This window comes from Staurois parvus, unplaced genomic scaffold (assembly GCF_062004578.1).
Source record: "Staurois parvus isolate SC_StPar_1 unplaced genomic scaffold, SC_StPar_1.0 ptg000321l, whole genome shotgun sequence".
Lineage (NCBI taxonomy): Eukaryota > Metazoa > Chordata > Amphibia > Anura > Ranidae > Staurois > Staurois parvus.
The window spans coordinates 4,403,578-4,425,808 of record NW_028318117.1 but is presented as its reverse complement, the minus strand read 5'-3'; the positions used below and the strand labels follow the sequence as shown (position 1 = coordinate 4,425,808).

At 43.1% G+C, this 22,231-nt stretch overlaps 1 protein-coding gene across 1 annotated transcript in view; it reads left to right on the top strand.

Annotated features, from left to right (window-relative positions):
• The window catches only part of METTL16 (methyltransferase 16, RNA N6-adenosine), a 123,034-nt gene extending 101,608 nt beyond the window's left edge, over positions 1-21,426 (top strand). Inside the window, exons 9-10 of the mRNA XM_089683771.1 lie at positions 7,061-7,234; positions 15,061-21,426. Coding sequence (XP_089539897.1) covers positions 7,061-7,234; positions 15,061-15,675 — 789 coding nt within the window. The 3' untranslated portion in view covers positions 15,676-21,426. The remainder of the gene's footprint in view (positions 1-7,060; positions 7,235-15,060) is intronic.
• The last annotated feature ends 805 nt before the right edge of the window (positions 21,427-22,231 follow it).

The window sequence follows — 22,231 nt, the reverse complement described above, 5'->3', positions numbered from 1 at the left end:
CTTAAGGTTAAAAACAATGTTTACGCTTCAGTATCGCCCCTTCACATCCCCTTTTACTTACCTGAGCCTTCATTTAATCCAGTGCTGTGATCATCTGCAGCTTTTCTCTCCCTTCACTTTCTGGTCTCACAGGCTTTGCTGAGGCTGCAGGAGCCATTGGCTCCCTCTGCTGGCAATCAAAGCCAGTGATGAGGGAGCATGGGGCGGGTCTGAGTCCTGCTTTTTGTGTCTATAGATGCAGGAAGTGGGGCTCAGGAGCAAGCCCGCATAATGAACCCCATAGGACGCAGCTTTCTATAGAGGCATTTGCTGGAGAGGAGGAGCTCTAGCAGGGGACCCAAGAAAGGAGATTCAGGGCCACTCTGTGCAATCCATTGCACAGAGATGAATATAAACCTGTTTGTTATTTTTAAAACATGCATTTACAATCACTTTAATTTTACTTTACCTTTCTACTGCTGACTGTGTTACAATGTGCTACAACAGCACATTACTGAGAGTACCAAGATCCACTTCATTCCACAATACCACAAAATCTAACTACAACATCACAGGAGCAGAACCAACTGAAAACAAACATTCTTGTCTGAACAGCTGAAGAGAGGGGAAAGCAAAAATATACAATGTTGTTCTGACTCTGCCGTGCCCATTTCCTCCTGGACATTCTTGGAAAATTAAAAGCAGCGTGAACATTTTGCAAACTAACGTGGTTTTCTAACAATAGCTTATATAGAAATTATAAGTAGAATTCTTCTCTTATCAAAGGACTGTGTGTACCATGCTGAAGGATGTTCTGTGTTAAAGGACCAAAACAGAAATCACATGTTTTATTTTTTGATTTGTCATACTAAATCAGCCTGAATCAAAGCGTTTTATTGTGTCAATATTTTTTTCTTTTTTTTTTAATTTTTGTTAGGCTTGAGAGGGGGTTTGTGCTCAGCATGTGGACATACAGTTGCAAGAAAAAGTATGTGAACCCCTTGGGATTACGTGGAGTTTTGTATGAATTGGGCATAAAATGTGCTCTGAACGTCATCTAAGTCACAACAATAGAAGAACACAGTCTGCTGAACATAATACTACACAAAAATTAGATGTTGCCATGGTTTAATTGCACATAACATGTAAACATTCACAGTGCACGGAGGAAAAAGTATGTGAGGCCCTAGCTTAATGACTTCTCCCAGAGCTAATTGGAGCCAAGAGTGAGCCAACCTTGACTCCAATCAGTGTGATGATATTGGATGTGTTGCTGACAGCTGTCCTGCCCTTAAAAAACACACACCTGTTTTGGGTTTACTGGTTTCAAGAAGCACTGTCTGATGTGAACCATGCCTCGCAGAAAAGACCTCTCAGAAGACCTACGATCAAGAATTGTTGACTTGCATGAAGCTGGAAAGGGTTACAAAAGTATCTCCAAAAGCCTTGATGTTCATGTGTCCACGGTAAGACAGACTGTCTACAAATGGAGAAAGTTTAGCACTGTTGCTACTCTCCCTAGGTGTGGTCGTCCTGTAAAAATGACTGCAAGAGCACAGCGCAGAATGCTGCATGAGGTAAAGAAGAATCCCAGAGTGTCAGCTAAAGACCTATAGAAATCTCTGGCACATGCTAACATTTTTGTTGACACATCTACAATAAGGAAAACATTAAACAAGAATGGAGTACATGGGAGGACACCACGGAGGAAGCCATTGCTGTCCAAAAAGAAGATTGCAGCTCGTTTGAAGTTTGCAAAAGAGCACCTGGATGTTCCTCAGCACTACTGGCAAAATATACTGTGGACAGATGAGACCAAGATTGAGTTGTTTGGGGAGAACACACAACACTATGTATGGATAAAAAAAGGCACAGCACACCAACATCAAAACCTCATCCCCACTGTAAAACATGGCGGAGGGAGCATCATGGTTCGGGGCTGCTTTGCTGCCTCAGGGTCTGGACGGATTGTTGTCATTGATGGGAAAATGAATTCCAGAGTTTATCAAGACATTTTGCAGGAAAACGTACGACCATCTGTCCGCCAACTGAAGCTCCGCAGAGGATGAGTTATGCAACAGGACAATGACCCAAAGCATACCAGTCATTCAACAAAACAACGGCTGCAACAGCACAGAATACGCCTTCTGGAGTGACCCAGTCAGAGTCCTGACCTCAGCCCCATTGAAATGCTGTGGCATGACCTTAAGAGAGCGATTCACACCAGATATCCCAAGAATATTGCTACACTGAAACAGTTTTGTGAAGAGGAGTGGTCCAAAATTACTCCAGATCGTTGTGCAGGTCTGATCTGCAACTACAGGAAACGTTTGGTTGAGGTTATTGCTGCCACAGGAGGGTCAACCAGTTATTAAGTCCAAAGGTTCAAATACTTTTTCCTCCCTGCACTGTGAATGTTTACATGTTATGTGCAATTAAACCATGGCAACAGCTAATGTTTGTGTAGTATTATGTTCAGCAGACTGTGTTCTTCTATTGTTATGACTTAGATGACGTTCAGAGCACATTTTATGCCCAATTTATGCAAAACTCCACGTAATACCAAGGGGTTCACATACTTTTTCTTGCAACTGTACACAAAATTGTATTAGCATGTGTTGGGCCTAATCTGCGAGATAAGGATTGTTGGCTAAAAACACCTTTATCCTGTAAGTTCCCCTAAAAAACTTGATTCACATCTTGCTGGGATTGATAAAAAATGAGCAACAGAATACCTGAAATACTTAAATTCCTGGGAAAAATGGCTTTAGATTAGATTCTGCTCTTGAGTCTAGATTGTAGGATCTCTTTCTCATAAGAGACCATAGGATCTTCTTTTAAGGTAGGATCTGTGATCAGGTTGGCTTACTCTCCCCTGCAGCAACATCTTTTTTGAGGAAGGTTTGTATTTATACACCCCAGCAAGATTAAGATTTGATGATGTAAACACACTGGTTGATTGAGAAGAAAGTATGTGTAAAGCCAAAAATATTGTTTTCTAGTTTTGGATGGAGTGGGCTAGGATTAATTCACATTTCCTGTCCAGCTGACAACTTATCAGACAGCAAGTGAGGGAAAATCTGCAACATAGACATATAGAGACATAAAAATATGACCGGTTTTATCCTACCCCTATGCTCCAAAAGAAGCTAATTAAAAAAAAAAATAATAATAATATATATATATATATACTGCCCCTTACCCCTCTTAACGGAGCTCTGGATAGCAGTAAGAAGCTCACATGAGTTCTAACCTTCTACACCCCATCTAAAGCGAAGTTTTGGCTTTTTGACATAATCCTTGACATAAAGCTATAGTAAAGGCTCAGTTTTTGAAAAAAATAACAAACATGTTATACTTACCTGATCTGTGTAATGGTTTTGCACAGAGGAGCCCAGATCCTCCTCTGCTGGGGTGCCCCATCGGCACTCCTGGCTCCTCCCTCCTGTTGGGTGCCCTCAATGCAAACAGCTTGCTATGGGGGCTTCTGAGCAGGTCCGTTCCTGAGCTGCTGCTCTGTGTGTCCATCCACACACGGAGCCACGGCTCGACCCTGCCCCAAATTCTCCTCTTTGGCTCACTGGCTGTAATTGACAGAAGTTGGAGCCAATGACTCCTGTTGCTTTCTCAGCCAATGAGCAGGGAGAGTCCCCAGCAAACCTTAGCTCTTGTGGACATTGCCAGATCGTGATGTGGCTCAGATGAATATTGGGGGGGGGGGGACTGCTGTACACAGTAAGTTTTTTAAAAGATTTGTTTAAAAACCTTGAGCCTTTAGAACCACTTAAGCTTATTATAAATTAATGCAGAGCAGCCATTCTCAATCAGGGTTCTGTGGAACCCTAGGGGTTTTCCAGTGGTTTTTAGGGGTTATTTGAGCTATGGATGATCAGCATACCATCTTGAATACTTACAAGCCATTGCCATTTAGCAAAGCAAGCAACATTACACCAACAATCTTTTTTTTAGGTGTCTGTAGGGGTGCCATTCTTCCTACTGGCCCTCAACGTAAGGGGAATTCTTGATTCCTCCAGGCTTTAAAACTGTTTTAAGGGTTCCACCGAGGTAAAAAGGTTGGGAAAGGCTGATGTAGAGTCATAGGTAAAATTTGGGTGAATTATTTCTGGAGAAAGAGAGCTGGATGTCCTTGTAAATAATATACATAATAATAGCATGCAATGGCAATATGCAGTTACTGAAGCCAGTATTCTACTCGTATTAAGAGAAATAAGCTCCCAAAACAAAGGACATCATTTTATCCTACAAATCATTAGTAAGACCTCATCTACAGTGCATTCTGAAATTCTGAGTACCAATTCAGGAAAAAAAAACATCTTTGATCTGGGCAAGGTGAAAGGACAGCAGCTGCAGTACTTGAACTAGGCATGTAGAGGACCTCAGCTATGTGAAAAGATTAAACAAAATAATTATTTATTAATTAAAAGAGGAGATGAAGGGTGAAATGAACATCTTGTATAGATGACATTGTCTTCTGCAGGCTGTACAAACAGGGTTGGTTGTGTTTCCAAAATTACAGAATATACATTTTTACTTGATCTTAGATAATTAGTACATATTAGAATGCTGAACCTGGGTAGTTATCCAATTGTACTCAGTGATTGAAAGGATTCCAACACACTATTCGCAATGCACACGTTCCTGCAAAAATGACTGTAAGTGTAAATGGTTGTTGCAGCGAATGGCGGAACCGAATGCAATCAACCCAAGAAAATGTCACCAGCACATTGCGGATCTCCAGAATGGGTCCAAAGCTTTATGCATCAATCACATAATTATAAGAGAAGCAACTTTTGTGAGCTTCACGGAGCGAAGAACAACGATAAGGATCAGAGCAAGAAAATGCTAAAGGAGTCCTGCGAGGCTCTGAATAGTTGCTTCTCTTATAATGATGTGATCGTTGAATAAAGCTTTGGGTCCGTTCTGAAGATCCATGGTGTGCTTAGGGTGCTTTCCTCATATTGGTGCTAATTGGATGAATCTTTTAGGGGGGAAAAGCAACTAGAGGTAAAGGCCTTGGTCATTGGATACTTGGCGTGAGACCTATATAGTGGGAGTATTTATTTGTAAAAGCAAATCGCAGTAACCTCTACTAACCCAATGTAATATGTTCCAAGTTTATCACTGTCTTCTGCAGTATGTCTCCAGTGTCCAATCAAACCAGTAGCACGTCCACAGTCTCTGACCATCATTTCCTATAGCAGGGGTGGTGAACACGCGGCTCTCGAGCCGCGTGCAGCTCCCGGCCAAAATGAATGCGGCTCTTTGCCTCTTATCATATTTTGTATACTGTGGCTCTTTGCCAAGTTTCATGTTTCTCTTATTTTTACCTGTTCCTCTATCCAGCGGCGCGCTGTCTTCCGGCTTCTGTAGTGTGGGCACTGGGCATGACAGCCGGGTGCCAAGTGCGCATGCGCAAGAAGCGGTGCTTTTTGTGAATGGTAAGGCGGTACCTGGGACACATGACAGATCCCAGAAGCCGCCGGACCAATCACAAAGCGCAAGTGCTTCTTGCTCATGCGCACTGGGCAGCCGGCTGTCATGCCGAGCGCCATTACAGAAGCCGGGAAGACAGTGCGCGGCTGGATCGAGGAACAGGTAAGATCAAACAAAAACTCTGCGGAAGTAAGAGCGGGTACCTGTCAAATTCAGGTACCCGCTCCCCACCTCCCCAAAGGTCAGCAGTCATCTGTACTGTCCGCAGTCTCTGGTCATCCCTGTGCTGTCCGCAGTCTCTGGTCATCCCTGTGCTGTCCGCAGTCTCTGGTCATCCCTGTGCTGTCCGCAGTCTCTGGTCATCCCTGTGCTGTCCGCAGTCTCTGGTCATCCCTGTGCTGTCCGCAGTCTCTGGTCATCCCTGTGCTGTCCGCAGTCTCTGGTCATCCCTGTGCTGTCCGCAGTCTCTGGTCATCCCTGTGCTGTCTGCAGTCTCTGGTCATCTCCTGTACTGTGTCTGCAGTCCATTAGTTCAGAATTTTTTTTTGTATACTTGTGTGTTAGAGTGAGAGAGAGAAGGGAGAGAGAGAGAGACAGGTGTCACAGCAACCTCCAGGGTAGTTGATGTGTTAACTCTGGCTAAGTTGCATTTGATGTGTGTGTTGAGGGTGGACACTTACCTTGAAATGAACACATTGTTGTTTTGTAAGGGGAAGAAAGTGTTATGGTGAATAATATGGTTTTAATTATGTGTTTTTGTGTGAGTGTTTGTCTGTTTTGGCAGGTCACTGCGTGGTGTGGCTCTCTGACTTTCACAGTTTAAAATGTTGGCTCTTTGTGTCTAACTTGTTTGCCACCCCTGTCCTATAGTATGCCTGCAGTATCTTTAGCATTACATATAATGAACTTTACTTGTGACCCTTTAGCGATGTTAGAGACCTCAGTCAAGGACCTTGATAACTTTACACACTGACAACCACAGATGTAGGTTTTTTGTTTTGTTTTTTTTTTAATGTCAGAACTTTATTGACTTTTTGTCAACCTAGCTACTTTTGCCTTTTAGATGGTGTTGTAAATATCATTTATAGAACATGACAGACTGTAAATGCTGATGTAAAATTTCCAGCAGGCAAGCCACAGAGTGTGTTCTATCCACATGGGACTGAAAGAAGTATCCATATGCTTAGTTCACTTTAACCAAGCCCATAACTGCCCATTTATTGTTTGTTTTTGTTTTGTTTTTTGTGTTTGCTACATGGACTTTTCTTATCTGTACATTATTATTGTACTCATGGTGTTTGTTTATAATAAAAAAAAAAAGTGTTGACACATATATGGCCCTCTATGTATGTAACCGTATTTTGTGAGCCAGCAGTGGCTGGAGAAAGATGTACAGGACTTAGATTTGGTATGCTTTTCTCTGGTGCCATCTAGTGGCCCTTTTACAGTGGTACACTTACAGAAAGGATTTGTATTGCTATCTTCAGCAGTTTTCACACTTCAAAAAGGAACGGTTTCTGTTAAAATATAAACCTTTTCTTTTTATAGATAATTACATGTATTTGTGTTTCAGGTGGTTGTGTGAGAAAAGCTGGTAGTTTTTAAATGTTTTGATCTTCATTTCCAGAATCCACCCTCCAAAAAAAGAAAATTGGAGAAGCCGCGCAAGCCCATGTTGTTTACTATACTAGAGACCACTGTGCTAATGCTGAAGGAGAAATTGAATGGCCCCCAGGACCCAACTCTCAGCTATGTGGCTGTGGTCACAGGCTTTCTGAAAAAGATTCTTACAGATCTGAAGGTGAAAACCCTCTGTGGACAGCTGTGTGCAAGAAAATTCTTTTTTTCTTTCTTTATTTACATTTGTCTATTTGTCATGACAGTTAAAGTAGAAGTTTAGTCAAAATCTATCTAAGGCTAAATATGTGTGTATGTGTGTACTTATCTATTCTGAAGATGCTTTGGTCCAGTCCCAGTATCCGCTGTCAGCTGCGGCTACAGTGTAGAGGACACCTATGGGTGACATCAACTTCCAGGCATTTGCATCCATTGACCGCAATCTCTCCTCTGCCACTGCTGGAGAGATCATGTGACTGGACCAGAACGGCTTCAGAATAGGTAAGTTTACAGATCTTTTCTTTACAGTGTTAGATAGAATAGGCTTAGAATGGGGGTGGGAGTAAGTTTAGCCTTAGTTAGATTTTGACTGAACGTCCAGTTTAATGGGCCCAGCTACAGCTGATCTTTTTTTTTTTTTTCTTTAGCACTGCCTCTCACCACTTTCTTTTGCCAAAAAACTAACATTGTGTGGAAAGACCTCCACAGTCTGTAGGATGTAACAAACCCAACCCCATCCCCTTGGTCATCTGAATTTACCAGACCTTTGCAGTAACATTCTTGCAATAAGGCACTGACACCAGCAGAGTCTTAAAGCTAAACTCCAGACAAAAGGCCAAATACACAGATGGAGCGCATATACAGTATGGGAGATGTTTTATATACCAAATAATTTTTAATTCTGATCCATAGATTCACATAGCTTTGACACTCTCCACAGCTGTGTATTGCAGAGAAGGAAACCTGATTTTTCTCTACTGCACTTAAAGTGAACTAAACTCAATCAACATTTACTATTTTTAATCCTTGTTTCTTGAGTTACTTCCTGGTTTCCAGGCCTAGGCAAAATTTATGTCATACATCCCAGAAATCGTAAGGAGGGATTTTCTCAACTAAGTACACCTTCCTGCATGCATGCGTGGCCTAATGGCATATGGATTCCAGGAAGTAAATGCTACATGAAGGTACTTACACTGCTTGCATTTAAAAATACATTAAATTATGTGTTATTGAAAATAGAACTAAATTAATATATGTCTTATTTTCACCCTGAAGTTCAGGTGTTAAGTGCATGTTAACTGTTTCACATTTACTTTGCTAAAGCATTTTGTACTATAAACGGCGGCCATTTTTAGAATAATAAATACTAGTTTTCACCATTTTTTTTTTTATATATCTTTTGCTGAATCTCTGTGCTGCTAATCTCCTGCAGCAAATTTGTAGCTAGTTCCTGCCTATTTGCATGCCAGTAATGGATGCATGATATTTCTCAGAACGTCTTTGCTGATGGTGAAAACAGTGAACCATGCCAGAGTAATGTCCAAGTGACCTCTTATTTTCTCCATAGGAAGCTCATATGACAGTGACAGTGCAATTCAGTTGTAAGACACGGACAGAGCATTGTCACCTTATAACCAAATGAGCCTGAACAATGACTTTCATGGCAGGACCATCAGATAAGAGTTTAGTAAATGTTTACAATAACACAAAAAATCTAAAAAAAAAATTCTTAAATCCCTGTTGCCCTGCTGCCACTCCAAAAGTGCCTCCCTTGTAAGACACTTGAGTGATAAAGAAATTGTGAGAGTAAGTAAACTCTGCTTATAGTTCTGTGTGTAAACAATCGGTCCATATATTTACATCCCATATGTACCCAAATGCCACACAGATCACTCCAATATTCCTCCAGTAATGTAAGCAGTTACCAGCTCAGAAAAGTATTCCTATACCAGGTTGCTCCACATTTCCTTCAAATTTAATTAGGGACATACAAGACTGAGAGAAAAATGCTTCATAGTGCAGTACATTTAAGACCACAAATATAAAAGACGTAATGCACTTACGTAAAAATGTGCCTCTTTCAGCAATACAGGGAAGTTGCCACCAAGCTTTAGCTGGATACACTGCTGCTGCTCTGCTCGGCCTGGAGCCAGTGTTCATTCCACTGGGCAGATGTGATATCAGAACGGCCAACCAGAAGTCCTGCCTCTATGCATTTTGTCCTCAGATGTCAATAAGCAGTCTACCGGCCATGATGTTAGAGATTTATATACCCAACCCTTATCCAATACCACTTCAGTTGAAAAATTTGTGCACACACTTGGTGGATTACATAGTACCAAAAGATCTAATACCTAGTCTTTATGTATTCATGCCAAAACAGAAAAGAATATTGTAATTAGGCCAGCGGACAAGGGCGAGATAATGATATTAAATCTGATTATGACAAAGATGAGAAGGATCCTTCGATGATGAGAAATTGAAAAAAAAAATTAAGAATTTGGTGAATGGGAATATGAAAAAGAATATAGTAAACAAAAAAGAGGCTAGGTATTTGATCCCAGATGCTCCAAAGATACTTGTTATATAACAGGAAAGACCCCCGAGAGACTCATAGTGAGTGGGGTGGGCTCACTATAGTCCAGGTTTGGGGGATATGTAGATATATTGTATATCCACAGCCCCTAGTTAATAAAGGACCAGCATACCTTAAGGATAAGAGAGACCTATTTAAGTTGTTGAAAAAAGCTAAAGCAGAGGAGAATTGCTTGCTGGCCACAAACCAGAAAGAATTGCTTTATACTAACATTTGACAGCAAGAGGAAATAGAGGCAGTCAAATGGGCCCTAGATCAGCATTCCCAGTTAAAAAAAAAAAAAAAAAACCCCACACATTTATTTTGGAAGGTCTAAAGATGGGATGGCGAATAATTTCTTTTGGTATCATCAGGGACAACACTATAATCAAATAAATGGGGTATCCATGGGCACATATGTGCCCAGCGTAGCCATTATGTTTTTAAAAAAAAATGGGAACAGAAGGATATCTATACCAGGGAGTGGACCCACCTAAAATTATACAAGAGATACATTGATGACGTCATCTTACGGGACGGGCCTCAAGAAACCCTGATAGATTTCCTTAGTTATATAAATAGGAATAAATACATGATTCTGTTTACAGGAAATGTTCACTCTGATGCTATCAATTTTTCTCTTTCATTGACGGACACTGCATCTTCTATTCTCGATCAGAGGGTTATATCGCCACCTACAGGAGTAGAATACTAGGCAGAAGAAATTCGGCACTGCCTATGGGCATTCCTAGCTGATATAAACCACCTCTCTGCATAGGCAATCCAGCTCTTTCTGCCTAGTGTTTAGGAGTAGCGACCTAGCTCCCTGCCGGGACCTCTGGCTCCATAGTTGTTTTTTTTTTTTTCCATGGGTTTCCTGCAGAGATGTTCAATCAACAACCTGGCTGGATAATATAGATTCAGTGGTCACCCCAGCCTGGCCAGCTATCGTGAGCAGATCCTAGTCAAGTCCTGCGTAGGCAGAGATGTGCCCCATCCTGAACTGGGGCGGCCAGTGAGTTAAACGTCTTGCAGGGGCACATATGACTGGACATGAGACGTCCGCTTCACAGCGCTACCCTGGCAGGTCCCCCCCCCCCACTTCGGTGGAGAGGTGGTTCTGTCTCTGGAGCAGGATTGATAAGTAGCCTTTTTCCCCCTCCCTTACGGGTGGGGTACAGTTGCTCCTCGGGTTGATTGGTCATTCGGGTTCCCTCCTCCCTGCCCCACCTCTCATTTTGCTGAACTTGCCCCTGGGCCCCATTCTGCTCATCCCTCTGGGCTCCTTTCTGGGTGCTGTAGCAGATTACCTTGAGCTATGGCCTTGCTGTCCTCTCCCAGTATAGGCTGGTTCTGTTTTCTGGGGTGTTGGGTGCCATGTGATGCTGCAGTCCTCTTTCCTGAGGTTTTTGCTGCCACAAATGGTGGCCTTTTTCTTGTAGTCCAGCAGCAGCCTATTGTATTGTATGGGCCTTGCTGTGCCCACAGGGCTACGGTGGCCATTTTTTGGGGGTCTGGCTTACTCCTCCTTTGGCTGCCTTGTGTTACAGCCCAGTGGCAGCCAAGTTTTTGGTTTCTGCATGACTATTGGTGGCCTGGGCTTCAGTGTGTGGGGATACGGCGGCCATTTTCTTGTAGCCTTTCTGCTACCTCAAGCCCTCCTGGATCACATGGGCGGCTGTTCCCAGGCATCCAGTTGATCTGTGTGTTTTCTCCATGTGGCTTCTCCAGCCTGCATCTTTACCTCCTCTCTGCTGACCCTCTGTATGTTTTAGGGTTCACTTGTGACTAGTGAACGTCTCTGGCGGTGTCTTCCCTGTGGGTCCCTTTCCAGAGATGGATCATCAGGAGCAAGTTTGCCCACTTAATCCCGTCCTTGAGGTGGCTGGTCCCTTTGGGGCTTCTGTTCTTATTGACGCACTGACGGCCATTCTGGAGTTCTTTGGAGGTGGTGTTAGGGTGTAAAGTGAGCAAGAAGCAACCTCCATCTTCTCCTGCTTCATCAACCTTGTCGGATCATGAGGTCGGCTCTGCCGCAGGTCCTCCTGTCCAAAGACCAGCACGTCCCTGCTTTGGTCGCTTCAGCCTCTTGTCCTTCAGGAGGAGAAATTGTTTCCCTTGCATTGGACAGTGGTCATGATGGGTGCTAGCCTTTCCGGTTGGGTAGGAGTTCTTGGGACGAGTTCGACCCACGGCCACTGGAGGCCAGAGGAGTCCCAGTTGCCCATCACTGTCCTAGAGCATCGGGTGATCAGACTGTGCCTGGAACAGTGGACAGAACGTCTTCAGTGGCACCCCGTCCGGATCCAGTCAGATAATGCCATGGCAGTGTCATATGTCAACCACCAAGGGAGGGACACAGAGTGTGAAAGCATTGCTGGAGGCCTCCCGCATTCTCGGGTGGTCAGAGCATCTCGTCCCAGCTCTCTCCGCCTTGCACATTGCCAGCATGGACAGTTGACAGGTGGACTCTCTCAGCCATCAGTCGTTGGACCATGGCGAGTGGTCCCTGCATCCTGGTGTGCTTCATCATATTTGTCTTCGGTGGGGTACTCCAAACATGGATCTCCTAGCCTCTTGGTTCAATGGGAAAGTGTTCAGATTTATGATCAGGACAAAGGATGTGCTGGCGGTTGCAGCGGACGCCCTGGTGGCCTCTTGGAGTCAGTATAGTCTCCTCTGTGTTCCCTCCTCTCAAGCTTCTATCCCACCTGCTGCGAACGATTGAGGTCGAAGGCATTCTGGTGGCTGTGGATTGGCCCTGTTGCTCTTGGTATGCCAACGTAGTGCAGTTGGTCACGGATGTCGATTGGCTGCTACCGCTCAGGGCAGATCTTCTGTCTCAAGGGCCGATTTTCCACCCTGTTTTACCGTCGTTGGCTTTAACAGCTTGGCTATTGAAAGCCAGGTTCTAAGAGGCAGGGGACCGTTGGTGATTCCTACCATGCTGAAAGCACGGACGTCTACTTCTAGGATGATGCACTACATTGCCAAATGTATTGGGACACCCCTACAAATCATTGGTTGGGTTTCCATAGCCGAGCAGCTGCATCCAAGCCTTATATCACCAAATGCAATGCAAAGCACGCCACCACTGGACTCTAGAGCAGCTTTTCTCAACCAGGGTGCCCAGGCACTCTGGGGTGCCTTCAAGCTTTTTCAGGGGTGCCTTGGCAAAATGCTTAAAAACTGCCCAAAATTTGTATACAAGCCAGCAGAGGTGCATCAAGCCTGCCTTTTAGTTACACAAAGCCATAGGTTTTCATTGAGCACTTTTACAACCTGCCAGCTGCCTGCATCCTAACACGAATTACATCATTAGTTGATGAGGACGTCAGGTGCTTGCACAGCATCCTTGTTTGCCCCTCTCCATAACCACTGGAGTTACATTAGCCGAGAGGGAGAGAAACTGAAGGAGAAGAGGAACATTGAAATACTAGTCAGTACCAGTGTGCAAAAGTGTATTTGCTTTGGAAGAATAAATCACCTCTAATGTTGGGTGTCCTACACGTGTAGATGTTACTGAGTTCTGTAAAACTATTAGGATAATTTTTTACATTTTAGAATGGGGTTCCTTGAGATTTGGGAGAATGTTAAAGGGTTCCTTGACTGAAAAAAAGGTTGAGAAACACTGCTCTAGAGCAGTGGAGATGTGTTCTCTGGAGTGACGAATCACGCTTCTGTCTAACAATCCGATGAATGTGTCTGGGTTTGGCAGTTGTCAGAATGGTACTTGCCTGACTGCATTGTGCCAAGTGTATAGTTTGGTGGAGGGGGGGTTATGGTGTGGGGGTTGTTTTTCAGGGGTTGGGCTTAGCCCCTTAGTTCCAGTGAAGGGAATTCCTAAGACATTTTGGACAACTTTATGCTCCCAACTTTGTGGGAACAGTTTGGGGATGGCTCCTTCCTGTTCCAACATGACTGCACACCAGTGCACAAAGCAAGGTCCATAGAGATGTGGATGAGAAAGTTTGGGGTGGAGGAACGTGAGTGGCCTGCACAGAGCCCTGACCTCAACCCGATAGAACACCTTTGGGATGAATTAGAGCGGAGACTACGAGACAGAACTCTGTGCTGGGCGTACGCTCTTTTCAAATAGAGACAGCGGGTGTGGGGAGGGGATCCCCCACCAGCTGTCACGGATGGGAAAGGATCGGGGTGCGGCTGCAGGAGTGGGAACATGTTGCATGTTCCACCCTAAAAACAAGTGGAACATGTGGCATGTTTGCAAAGGTGAGGTAAACTTATTTAGCTTGTTTTTATCTTTTGTTTAATCCCGATGAACGTGCTTTTTTTTAGCCTAACAATATTGTCATCTGGACAAAAAAATGTACCGTATTTTTCGCTCCATAAGACGCACCTAGGTTTTAGAGGCAGAAAACAGGAAAAAAAATATTCTGAACCAATGAACTGCAGACATAGTACAGGAGATGACCAGAGACTGCAGACATAGTACAGGCGATGGCCAAAGACTGTGGACATAGTACAGGAGATGACCAGAGACTGTGGACAGTACAGGGATGACTAGAGGCTGTGGACAGTACAGGAGATGACTGCTGACCTTTGGGGAGGGGGGGGAGCGGGTACCTGAATTTGACACGGAGTTGTTCTTTGGTTAGTGTCCGCTCTGCAGTGGGGCCTTACCTGTTCCTCAATCCAGCCGCGCGCTGTCTTCCCGGCTTCTGTAGTGTGGGCGCTTGGCTTGACAGCCGGGTGCCCAGTGCGCATGAGCGAGAAGCGCTGCGCTTTGTGATAGGTCCGGCTTCTGGGACCTGTCATGTGTCCCAGGTGCCGCCTTACCATTCACAAAGAGCACCACTTCTCGCGCATGCGCACTTGGCACCCGGCTGTCAAGCCGAGCGCCCACACTACAGAAGCCGGGAAGACAGCGCGCCGCTGGATAGAGGAACAAGTAAGGTCCCGCTGCAGAGCTGAGCGGCCGGCCCGGTATTCTGACACGGCGGCGGTGGAAATACCGGATCGGCCGCTCCATAAGACGCACTGACATTTTCCCCCCTTTTTTGGGGGGAAAAAAGTGCGTCTTATGGAGCGAAAAATACGGTAATTATTTCTGCAATATTTTGTATTATCCTTTTGAGCCTGCAGTCGCTACTCGTAGCTCATTTTCATGTATATTGGAACCCTGGTGTCATTTAATAAATGTTTATTGTAAATTTAACAATAAATCGATATAAAGCATCTGTTTCAAAACTTAAAAATTTAGTAATAAGATTTGCTGAAAGGATAAAATCTAGTAATAAAACTCCAGTAAGACCACTAATATTGTGTTTTCAAACTTCTTAATAGGGAGAAAAGAATAGCTTTGAGATGACAGTTTAACTGCTCCACTGTTGGGCCTATTTCATATGTGGATAAAGTATCAATTAACATTGTGTATCTTAAAATATTCAAACCTAATTTTCTTTATCTAACAGGTTGAGCATAAACCTATGCCTTGTGGGAAAGAAGAAGAGAGTTTATTTCTTACAGCAGTTGAAAACTCCTGGATCCATAGCCGCAGAAAGAAAAGGAAGCATATGAGACAGCTTAGAGAGTTGCCTCGTGCTCCTGAGAAGGATTTTAAGCACACGAGTAAGATAGAGAAACCAACCCTAAAGGAGGATTCACAGCAAGACCTCCAAACACCAGAGTCATCCGGAGCTTTTGAGGAGCAAAATAAATCTACTCCAGACTTCAGCAATCCATCCACTGAGCCAGATCCCATGACACATCCAGAAGATACCAATCCAGAATCTATTGAGGAGGAAACCTTGGCATTATCTGACAAACCCAAGGAAACCTCTCACTCTCATAATACTGAAACTGATGATCATGATTCCTCTGAAGAACTGAACCAGGCTACAGTAGAGGGGTCACAGCCAGTTCAGGGCAGTGGTTCTCCTTTTCTTTTCAAATGCTTGCTGAATGTGAAGAAAGAGGTTCCTAATGTGGTGGTTGAAATGTATTGGGTAGAGGGACAAAACAAGGACTTAATGAACCAGCTGTGCACGTACTTACGCAATCAACTCTGTAGACTTGCAAGCAGCTAGGTTCTTTATCCACAATCCATGCAAAGAGAAATATATTTTCTATATTTCTGAAATTTTTATGCTATTATTAAATTCTGTTTAGTCATCAGCAGCAATACTTCTATACTTCCAATGTTCTTCAGTTTGTCTGAGATAAAGATCATTGTGATTTTACCAGACGAATCAAGCATCACTTGCTTGAGTCAGGGTGTTTGTGATCTCTTCAGTCATAGAAGCTGTAAAAATCTGGTAGAAAAAGTAGTCATTTCAAAATATTTTATTTAAAATAGTAGTATTGATGTGAGAATTATTGGAGTCAGGAGTGAAACCCATGGCCAGTATCGGTGCTAAGTATTCATTTCAAGAATTTTTAATTTCTTTTTCATTCATTGACTAACACAGGAAGTTTGCCGCCTTCAGGCTATGCTACAGGAAGATTGGACTGTAAGCCAGCCCCAGGGTAAGTCAAGACTTAATGGCCCAAATCACCCAATGTTTTTGCTGAGGCCACAAATGAGCTCCTGCACCTACCCATGCAGGTTTTATATGTGATCTACTTGAGCCTCTGCTGCTGAGTCACTCCAGTTTTTACCTGAGGGTGCTTGTCTCCGAGGAGTTGCAGTTTTCTGACATTGCTCATAAATGTAAAGAGACGGTTTCAGCTCTCATAGTTGTGGTGTGCATCACTCTGAAACTGTTGCTTCTGACAGTGCTATTCCCAATCTGGGGTCCTTTATAGCCCCGAAGACCACAAAGACTTTCTTTCTGCACCCGCTTTTCCAAGTCTTCTATTATATGGGGATTGGAAACACCATATTTAATTCCCACAAAAGCTTATAAGCTTTGTATCTGTTTGAAGAGAACTTTTTTTTAAAAAAAAAAGTGGGATGCCCACACTGTTAATTGGCAGGAGGCTGCAGTTGTCTTTAAGGATCCAACTGATGAATTAGAAGCCCTCTCTGGTTTTGCTGGCAGGCGTTATTTGTCCCCTTCCTCTCTTGGTTGCAACCTTGCATTGTCAAATCCTGGCTGACTGATCTAAGTACCTTAAAAGGCATCTTGCCACTGCTACAGTTGATCATAGAACATTTGAAGCAAATGGTTGTAACTTTAAGCTAGTGGAGAATTTCTGTCACATCTCCTGCATGGTTTTCCTGTCCCCCCTACACATATGGAGAACACTTTGTTTAAAGTTCTGGACTTAGAACCTGTGTCTAAGAAGTGTCTGATCTGCATGGCCTTCGAAAGGACAATATCCTTTCGCATGTGCTCTGGATACCATTATCAGGGAGGCTTCTGGTGGCATGAGCAGCCATCTTACTCAGTGGAAGAAACTATGACACAGACTGCAAAGTCTTATCCCTCGCTGTCAGTTAGAAAACATCCTCTTTGTTTTTCTGCTTCCACACTATTCACGTCCAACCCGCCCCCCACACCCCCAAGCTTGACTGTCAGGCCAAAAGGTGCGCTTTTCAGAGGGCAGGAACATTTATTAACCTGAGTATTACTCACTGCCATCTCCTCCGTTTCTCACCTTCACCTTTCTTGTTTCACCACACAGACTAACAGATCTCCATCAAGCCCTCTCAGGTCTTGATCAAAGTGTCATTGCCCCAGTTATTGTCGCAAAAATGTTTTTACTCCAAACTGTTCACAGTACCAAAACCCAAAGAGCCATCCATCCTATCTTGGATCTAAGAGCACTACATTTATTCATACAAGCTCTGAAATGTCATATGGTAGGTCTGTCATTGGCTCACTTTACCAAGGAGATTTTCTAACTTTGGATTACAAGGATCCCCACTGTGGATTACCTTTATGACCTCCTGCTTAGAGACCAGTTGACACAGACTCTGTTGAACAATGTGATGCAGTTGAAGCCACAGTTCTTCTCTCACAGGAGAAAATTCAGATTCTCTAATCTCAGATTCAAGCTTTCCAGTCCAGGAGTCATCCAACGATCAGCTTTTGCATAAGAGTATTTTGTCTAAAGGTAGCTTCCTTTTGAAGCAGTCCTGTTTGCTTAGTTTCACCTCTAGACCTCTGCAATGCAGCATTCTGTTGTCAGCCTGGACAGATAACACGTTGGCATTGAGAACCAGGTTGTCTCTGGCTTGGTGGCTCAGGAGTTCAGCTCTGGAAATGGGGGTGAGGGGAGTCCTTCCTTTCTGTCTTTTGGAAGATCCTCATGACAGATGTCAGTCTGTTAGGCTGGAGTGGAGTATATCTCAGAGCTTCAGGCAATTTGTCTGTCTTTGCAGCAGGACCATCCTGCTGGTGGGTCATCAGATCCGGATGCAGCCAATCAATGGCACGTCTGTGGCATACATCAGCCACCCAGGAAGAACTAGAAGTCTTCTGTGAGAGGAGGGGTAGAACAAATCCTTTCCTGGGCAGAATTCACATCCATCCACATTTGCTCTGTACATTCCAGGAGTGGACAGTTGGCAGGCAGACTTCATCTGACAATATTTAGACCTGGAGAGTGGTCCCTACACCTTTAAGGTGTTCCAGGACCTGTGTCAAAGGTGGGGAACATCGGATGTGAACCTGCTGGACTCCAGGTGCAACAACAAACAGGACAGGTTTTTCCCCATGCACAAGGATCCTCTAGCAGAAGCAGTGGATGCTCTGGTAACTCCTTGGAAACAGTACACCCTGAGCTATGCCTTTCCTTCCCTAAAATGTCTTCATCTGCTTCACAGGATCAAGATTAAGGGCATTCCAGTGATTCTTATTGCTCTGGGTTAGCCCAGATGATGTGGTACTCCAACCTAGTAGGACTTCTGACGTATGCTTTGTGAGCTCTACCAGATTGTCTGGACCTTCTGTCTCAAAAACAAATTTTTAATCCTACTTCACGGTTGTTGGCTTTCATGGCATGTTAGCTTAAGCCCAGGTTATAAGAACAGGGGTATGTGTGATTCCAAAGCTAGGAAGTATATTTCTCACGTGGTCTATCACCAGACAGGGAAGGCATACTTCACTTGGTGTAAGTCTCTGGGTTTACACCCTAGGAAATTCTCAGTGGGACCAATCCTCTCCTTACAGCTGGGTCAGGAATAGCATTTGGCTCTCGGGACCATCCAAGGACAAGTTTCTGCTTTTTCTAACTTGTTTCAGAGACCATTGGTCTCTTACTCTTTGATTAAGACCTTTGTATATGGAGTCTCCCATGTAGCTTAATGGAATCTCGTTCTCTCTATAATTCACACACAACTATTTGAATCCACTGTAGACATTCATCTCTCTAGTCTCACCCACAAGGTGGTATGCCTTGTAGCCATCACCTCTTTAAGATGAGTGTCTGAACTATTGGCCTTATCCTGCAAGAATTGTTTGTTTTTCCATGGGACCTGGTCTCACAATATGGGTTCCACTTTACATCAACACCTGTTTCCCAGATTTTCAAGGTTGCCATCTGGTCTTTGTTCACACGTTCTTTATCTTCTACAAGGTGGATGTTGTGGCCTCATCTGATGTCAGCTTTGGGTGTAGGGTCCTTATGGCTGTTCTTAGCTTCAGGCAGTCTGTAGTTTTGTTGTTTTCTTGGGGCTGTTAACATTTGTTGTGTTGCCCCACCCCTCTGTTGGACAGCTTTTGGATGACCTGAAGGTAAAAGGCTTCAATGGATCGAAAAAACCCTGAATGGCTGGGAAAGGACATAAAATTTCTGTATTTACCCCCAAAAAATGTTAAAGTCCACTAAGGGCAGGTCCCACCCTTCTGTGTTTATAATTATGTTCTCTGTACTGTTTTGTTACAAAACTGAGGCATGCTGGTAGTAAGGGTTATCCTGGGCTGGCCTGCAGTTTTTTCTTACAATCCAGTAAGGTGAAAGACTTCAAGTGTTCCTCAATGGCATCCAAGGAAACTATTTTACAGTGAGTACAAAAATCTTATTTCCCCACATTATGGGTTATAATGGATGGGATACACTGTTCAATATTTTATTTCTTTAAACATATACATTAAAACAAAGATTTCCTAGTTCTTTTCTAGTGCATAGGATCTTACAAAGTGCCCAAGGCCCACCCTCATCAGGCTCCTTGACAGCTTAGTGGAGTGAACCTCATTCACAACACAGCATAAAGACCCCAGCACAAAAACTGGTATTGTTACATGATTGCCTCAACCACCTCATGCAGTGACCATGTACAGTATATGACAGGCACAATGTCCGTAATGTTCAGCGTTTGGGTGCACTGTGCTATTTTGTACACAAACCATTTAGGAAAGTATACCTTTAAGATGTAATAAAATCACAGATGGTAGATTTAGTGCTAGCCACTAAATATATACATATAATTCTTACAGGACACTTGATAATCTCAGTGCAGCTCTGAGTATATTTTTAAAAAAGGTTGCATTTTATTTTATTTTTTTCATACATTTCCTGAATACAGTTAAGGAACTCAGGTGTTGTAAAAAATGTGCTTACTCTTTTCTACCTTCAGTGATCTGTTGTGCATTAACGTGTTATGCACCTCATCAGATATAAAATGCTCATGGGGTTTTTTTTGTTTAGCAATGCACTATGTGTGTTGTGGTGTACTGTGTTGTGCATTGTCCTTTACAATTGGATGGGGTGCCCTTCACAATGAATGACACCGCATATACAGCAGGTTTTGCTATCCCCTGTGTTTGTGCACAAGTGCGGATAGGGCCTTTAAAGAGCATCTGTTCATCCCACCTACATCAATCTTTCACTTTTCTGCTCTAAATAAAAAGAGAATTGCTGAGTACAAGGAGTTACACATGACCAGTAATTGCTGCCAGTTTATATCATTTTATTTTTATTATTTACACTGTCCAGATGGGAGGACAATGGAAGATATTGTTAAAATCACAAAGTTTGACCATTCTGCAATTGTATAGTAGTCTACAGTGATTCCCTTCTGGTCCTCATTTAACAGATTTCCATGACCCAGAATTACAAAAACAAACTTAACCCATGATCCTACTCACAATGGTCTAGATAGAGAGAGGATTATACTGCATGTGTCTTGGCCATGTGCCTTTTTCTTTTTAGCATATAAGCAACCTCTGGTCCTTGACTAGCAGAACAGTTGCATCATGACATTTACTGTACTACATACTTTCCTTGTTCAGAAGTATGTTTTTAATGTCACTTCTGTACATTTAAGTCAACTTGTCTTTGCACATGCTAAGCAAAGCAACAGGTTCACAGGGAAAAGGGACCACAGAGTGTACTTACCTGTCCCAATATGATACATGGCTAGATTACTCAGATATCTGTGTGCTGGTCTGGGCAAATGGTCACTTACACAGGGCTATGCACACTCCCATAACTTCCACGTGACAGTGCTCATTTCTAGTATTTGTCTAGGGAGTGTTGCTTTATAGGACAGGGAGTGTATTGTGGTGTCCTATACTCTGGAGAGCTAAGTATCAGACAGTCTGGACGTGGATCAGGGGAGCACAGGCTCCTTGTGCTCCCCTTTGTATAGTGATCATGTTACATTACCTTTTATTGCTAACAGTTCACTGTAAATGTTATAGTAAGAGATGCTCAGTTTTTCATCAATTGGGGCATCAATGTTACTGGAGGACAGTAACAAAGCCTTCTAGCTAATAACAATGCAAACCAACATTCACACTCTCATCTTGTTTGTATGTGTTGCAATTGTATCATGTCATCATTGTAGAGGTTTCCATTTACCCCTCCCGGACTATGTTTTTATTTTTTTAGGCAAATATTTTTGTTTTATCATTTTCATCCTATTTTAATAAAAGATTTAACCTAACAAATTGAATGATTAATGTGTGTGTTGCTGTGTTAATACAATATACAGCAGGTAAAATAAATATTGAACACATCACCATTTTTCTAGGTAAATATATTTCTAAAGGTGCTATTGAAATTTTCACCACATGTCGGTAACAACCCGTGCAATCAATACATACAAAGAAACCCAAACAAATATGTTCAGAAATTTTGTGAGAAAAAGTATTTAACACATGAAGAAAGAGAAGCGCAAGAAGGCATGGAAAGCCAAGACACCAGCTGAAATCTATCAATAATTAGAAAGCAATCCTGCCCCTTGTCAGTGCAAATTAATATCAGCTGGTTAAGTCTCAACTGATGGCCTATAAAAAGTCTCATAACCAAGGTGTCACACTAGAAACATCTCATGATGGTTAAAGCCAAGAACTCTCTCAAGACTTATTGTTGCAAAACATACTGATAGCATTGGTTACAGAAGGATTTCTGATTGTTCCAGTGGGCACTGTTGGAGCCAAAATTCAGAAGTGGAAAGAACATCATTTTAACATAAACGGGCCACAACCAGGTGCTCCTTGCAAGAGTTCTGACAGGAGTGAAAAGAATCATCAGAACAATTGTCCAAGAGTCAAGACAACTTGTGGAGAGCTTCAGAAAGACCTGAAATTAGTAGGTACAGTTGTTTCAAAGAAAACAATAAGTAATGCACTCAACCGCCATGGCCTGTATGTACGCTCACCACGCAAGACTCCATTGCTGAAGAAATGTTGAAGCTCATTTAAAGTTTGTTGCACAACATTTAGACAAGCCTGTGAAATACTGGGAGAATAT